The sequence below is a fragment of the Microtus ochrogaster genome, chromosome 26 (assembly GCF_000317375.1).
Source record: "Microtus ochrogaster isolate Prairie Vole_2 chromosome 26, MicOch1.0, whole genome shotgun sequence".
Taxonomy (NCBI): domain Eukaryota; kingdom Metazoa; phylum Chordata; class Mammalia; order Rodentia; family Cricetidae; genus Microtus; species Microtus ochrogaster.
In genome coordinates, this window is record NC_022025.1 from 12880238 (window position 1) to 12885489 (window position 5252).

At 39.9% G+C, this 5252-nt stretch overlaps 1 protein-coding gene across 1 annotated transcript in view; it reads right to left on the reverse strand.

Moving 5' to 3' along the window:
- Phtf2 (putative homeodomain transcription factor 2) overlaps nucleotides 1–5252 on the reverse strand; it is a 78118-nt gene that overhangs the window by 37924 nt on the left and 34942 nt on the right. The window contains exons 4-5 of the mRNA XM_013350445.2: nucleotides 2500–2569; nucleotides 211–369 (exon numbers count right to left, since the gene is read on the reverse strand). Of these exons, the coding sequence (XP_013205899.1) occupies nucleotides 211–369; nucleotides 2500–2569 (229 nt within the window). The remainder of the gene's footprint in view (nucleotides 1–210; nucleotides 370–2499; nucleotides 2570–5252) is intronic.

The window sequence follows — 5252 nt, forward strand, 5'->3', positions numbered from 1 at the left end:
TATCTAAGGAGTTTGTAGGTAACAGCACAGTCTGCTGGGCCGCTCCACAGGGCCGCTCATATCTTTAGTATCTAAGGAGTTTGTAGGTAACAGCAATAGTCACTACGTGCACAGCGAAAGTCAGTATATGCTGAGAGCAAAGCTTTGATAATCATCAAAATACAACATCCTGAAAGGTAAAAGCACACACATTTCCACTGATTATTATACCTTGGAGAAGATAGAGGACGAGAAGCCAGGAGAAGATGACCTTCGATGTTACTTGTAACCACCACCGGAAGAAAAACGGGAAAAACACAACTCGAACAATCCCTTTTCTAGTCAGGGAAGTCCACGGACTTTCGGGCTTTGCCTTAGCAAATGCAGACCCTGAGGGAAAAAAATACATAATGGCAGACTCTGCCTGTTCTTTAATTTCACTACAGAAATAAATTCAACATTTGAACAACAACAAGTGGTATATAATTTTCTTCTATGAGTAAAGTATCTAAAATGGGACAGCAGTCCTTTTCACAAGCAATCTTACTCGTTATCATACTCAAAAGATGAAGATTATCAGCTAGATAACAGGACTTCCTCTACACCTTTCATAAAAACAGGGCTTATTTTTATTCATTAGGAACTATAAATACTAAGATGGCAGAGATGGCTCACGGAGTAGCTGAGGACTGGCACCCACATAGAAGCCTGGCAGTGGAGAGTGGCCAACCTATAATTCCAGCACTCTGAAGCCAGACACGGGGAAGCCTGGGAGCAAATGGGCCAAATCAGCGAGTTCTGGGCCAGCAGTTCTTAACCTGCGAGTTGAGATCCTCGGGGCTCCATGACCCTTTCACAGGGTCTCAGATCAGACATCCTGCATCCGATCTTTACACTACGATTCATAACAGCAGCAAAACCACAGCTATAAAGTAGCAAGGAAACTAATTTTTTGGCTGGGGATCCCCACAACATAAGAAACTGTGTCAAAGGTCACAGCACTAGGGAGGTTGAGGAGCACTGTTCTAGTGTAAGGGAGTCAGTTCAGGAAGTCACCAGGGGTCACCCTCAGCTTCTATTCTCACACACTGTATCTTTACTTCCAGTGCTTCAGACACAGAGATGGCCCACTCTTGGAGGCTTTAAGGCCACCATGATCTACATAGTTCAAGTCAATCTTGTTACACTGTATACTTGTTTTTACTCTTATTTAAAGGGCTTTTGTACACTGCTACAAATTTAAGGTAATTTTTGTTACAACACATACACTGTATATGTTTCTGCTCCTTTAAAGGATTTTGCATATTGATACCAATTTAAGGCTATTTTTGTTACAACATATTCTATATGTATATTTTTGCTCTTGCTTACAATATTGTACCCTAGGCAATTCATTTAAAAATGTAAGGTAAAATTCTAGTTTTTGAAAACTAATATCATGAACTATTTCTGATAACAGAAACACAGGTCAGTAGTCATCTATGATGATCAAATTTGCAGACATGATAGGTATGTTTTCCAGATCATACGGAGAAAAATTTTAGATAGAGAGATGGTCTTCAAATACTTCAAAGACCAATAGAATATGGCATTTAAAATGTTTTGTTAATTTCAAGTTTTTCATGACAATGAGACACATCTGTTCCTGGCAGTACTTATTTACTTCAGAGATGATGGGCACTGGAGAAACTCCATATGGGGTTTGCTATTATTTGTGGCAAAATTAGCCAGTTAGGCAAGAAGTTGCTCATGTCTGAAGAGCTTGACAGTATGTTGTATAAACTGAACATGCAGGGCCCACAAGAAAGTGAATGCTGAACTTTGCTACAACAGAGCAGAACGGTCCTTCTGGGTTCCTGCTTCACAGAAGAAATGGCCAGGCAATCTGCAGACCATGGAGGAAAGTGACTGACAAATTGTCAGTATAGGCGGGGTGGTCTTGCAAATTTCCTGCTTTACTGGAAAGTCTGCCAGACGCTATGGGCCTGTAGATTGAAGATGAAGATGGATTCTCCAACAGTGCAGAGGAAATTTGGGTGACTGTCCAGGTAGTCAGATGTCTCTGTCATTTCTAGAACTTTGGGAAGTTGTTTACAATGCACTTTTAGTTTACTTAAATAATAGCACATCCTTCTGGGTCTTTGATGGAGTTGAAGATGAGAAAGTTATAGTAGCCGTTTTCCTTAGGTAGGATGGAAGTAGGTGAGGTATAAAATATTGGATTTGCTAAGATAGGATAGATGGTTGAGTATTTTCTTTAAGTTCGTCAAACACAAATGAATTGGAATTCAGTACATGGTGAATGTAATCTTTATTTGATAATTGTTCTACTGTATACAAGCTTTCTATGTTCAAGTTAAAGCTTTGCATTTTTGTTTAGAAAAAAAAAAGCAGGCATTCCTGTCCTTATTTACACTAGAATTGCCTTTATTTCTACAAAGGTGCATATTTAAGCTATGTTGATTGTCTCTTCAGGACCAGGGTTTACTTGCGTTATGCATCTTCTTATCCAGGACTTACCTCTCACAAGATCAACATCTATGAGGTCTGGTTTCACATATGCTGTTTTCTTTGGTTTATTCCTTAACCCCTGTAATACATTAAAAGCAATATTGGAATTCTACATATATTTTGCTTAAATCCTACATAGCAAAAAACAGAACCAATGTATAAGAGTTTCAATTTGAAACAAAATCTTGAAGTAACATTAAGTAAAAAATATATTAAAAAATTTGTTACAAATGGAATACAATTATAGCATTCTAGTAACTTTCAATTATCTTCCAAAAGGAATGTTTAGGAATATGTGTAACATGCAAAGCCTTGTTTATTATGGACAGTAAGCTTCCAAATCAAAGACTGTCATATACCAAGCAAGTGGGAACATACAGCCTAGGCCCTGTACGACCCAAGACACTGTTGGCCTTAGACTGTCATTAGGAAAGTAGTAGTAGTCCCAAAGATGTGACGCTGGGGGTGTTGCGGAGAACAAGACAGGAATGCGAATTTCCCAGCAGACGCTAGCAGCAGAAACCAAGAGGATGATGTACATCTCAAGACTGCCAGCTACTGCCCAGACCATAATATCACCTCATCACTAAATACTACGAACAGGAACAGGAGACAGGGAAAGCAGCTGTCATAAATTGAATTGATTTAAAATTGAAATTACTGAATATTAACTAACAGCAAATTTCTGCTATCACTGCAGAGTGGAGTTGGAGGTAAAAATTAATGGTGGAAACAAAAGTATGGGAAAATGAACTATACTAAGTTAAGAACTGGATAAGCTTAGACTAAAGTCCTCAGGAACCAAGAGCTGAGAGATGACACGGGTTTAAAGGATTGTTAAATTATCCGTTCAATCAGAAAGCAACTGTGCAATACTCCTTTGGACCCACTAGGTGACAATGGTCCCTCAAGGTTAAGAAGTGTTTGCAAATAAAACAAGCAAGAGGAAGATGTAAGTCAGGTTAGCTGCTATGTCTAAGCCAGAAGGACACCCTGAGTCAAGACCCTTCACAAGTTCTGTCCATCCCAGGCTGTAAGCTACCCAGAGACACAGAACAAAACAGAGAAAGATGGTTCTGCGGTAACAAGAGAAAAACAGGGTTTTCATACAGCTGATCCTCACGTTTTCAAGTTCTGTACTGCAAATTCATTCACTACTATCTGTACTCTAAAATCCATATTCTCTGTGTGTTTGCCCTCATTTGATGTGTGAAAAGTAGCAGTAACAAGAAGCAAAAGCAATACATCTGCAAGTGTTTTAAGTTACCTAATACACTTTCCCGACTGAGGCCATAGAAAGCAGCAGCTGCCTCCTGCCTCAGTTCCCACAGCTTCTAAACGACTGTCCTGACAGGCTGCTTAGCATTGTTCACATTTCTGCGTCTGCTGTCAACTCTGCTGTGCAGAATGATCCAAGCGCAAGCAGGCTGTGGTGTGCCTTCAGAGAAAGAGCCAGGCAACTTGTACTTAGGAAGTTATTCTTTTACTAAGGGAACTGGTGATAGCTACTTAATAGACGGTCTGTCTGTTTGTTGACGGGTTCCCATGTATCCAGGCTGCCCCTGATTTGCTAACAAGGCTGACCTTAAATTCTTGATCCTCCTGTCCTCAGCAATCCCGGTGCTGACAGCTTATTAACAGTGCTGTGAACAGAGGCCCACAGGACCACTATCAGTCTTCACAGTGACCATCTAGAAAGTGCCAGTAATAAAAACAACTGTACCCATATTCATTTTTATTTAATGTTGCTACAGAGCAGCTAAGAGATTATACATATTTTCAACATTTTCCAAACTAGAACAGTGATTCTAAAACTGCACATTTGAATACAATTTCAATAATAAAGCACTAGCTTAATTTGTACAAAACTTATATAAATTTCTTTATTAGCATAAAAAAATTTGATAAATTTTCATTTACTTCTTTTATTTACCAATTTGATAATCATCTCACTATCAATCTGAAGCAACATTTACTGTTGTATACCTACAATTTTTATCAGGATCACCTTAATAACTAAAAGTCCTTAGAAGAGAAACGGTAAGTTGTCTCTTCCCACAGGTCATTTCCCGTCTTACAGGTGAGTGAGCATACCGTAGAGTCAGAATACAACTGTTAGCTCCAACACTCGGGAGGTGAAGCAGGTGGATCTCCGTGAATCGGAGGACTCAGCCTGGTCTACACAGTGAGTTACAGGGCAGTCAGGGATACACAGTGAGACCACATCTCCAAAATAAAAATACATAAAATCTACTTTAAGGTGGATTATGTAATGTAAGAATATGCAAAGGACTTTTGAATCAAAAACTTTCACCAGAGGATTAATCATTTTCAGCACAAAAATGAAAGATATTATCAGCAAGGTCTGAGTGTTCATAAAACATGAGTCTCGTTAAGGGGACATCATAAAAGGAAAAGTTAAACTTGATGTGGATTAAACCACATGTGTACAAATGAACATAGTTTTGCATACTAACTACAACTGTGGGCCTTCCCAGAGACGATAACAGAGTAGGCTTTGGGGGCTCAGTGTTCAAATGCCTGCTTGGCATGGGGGAGGGAGCCAAGAGAGGAGAGCAGGCGGGAAACTAGCAGAAAGACAGGAGGACACACGTAACTCCGTCCTCAGGAACCAGAGGCTCTCTCTAGTACACAGGACACACGTAACTCCGTCCTCAGGAACCAGAGGCTCTCTCTAGTACACAGGACACATGTAACTCCGTCCTCAGGAACCAGAGGCTCTCTCTAGTACACAGGACACA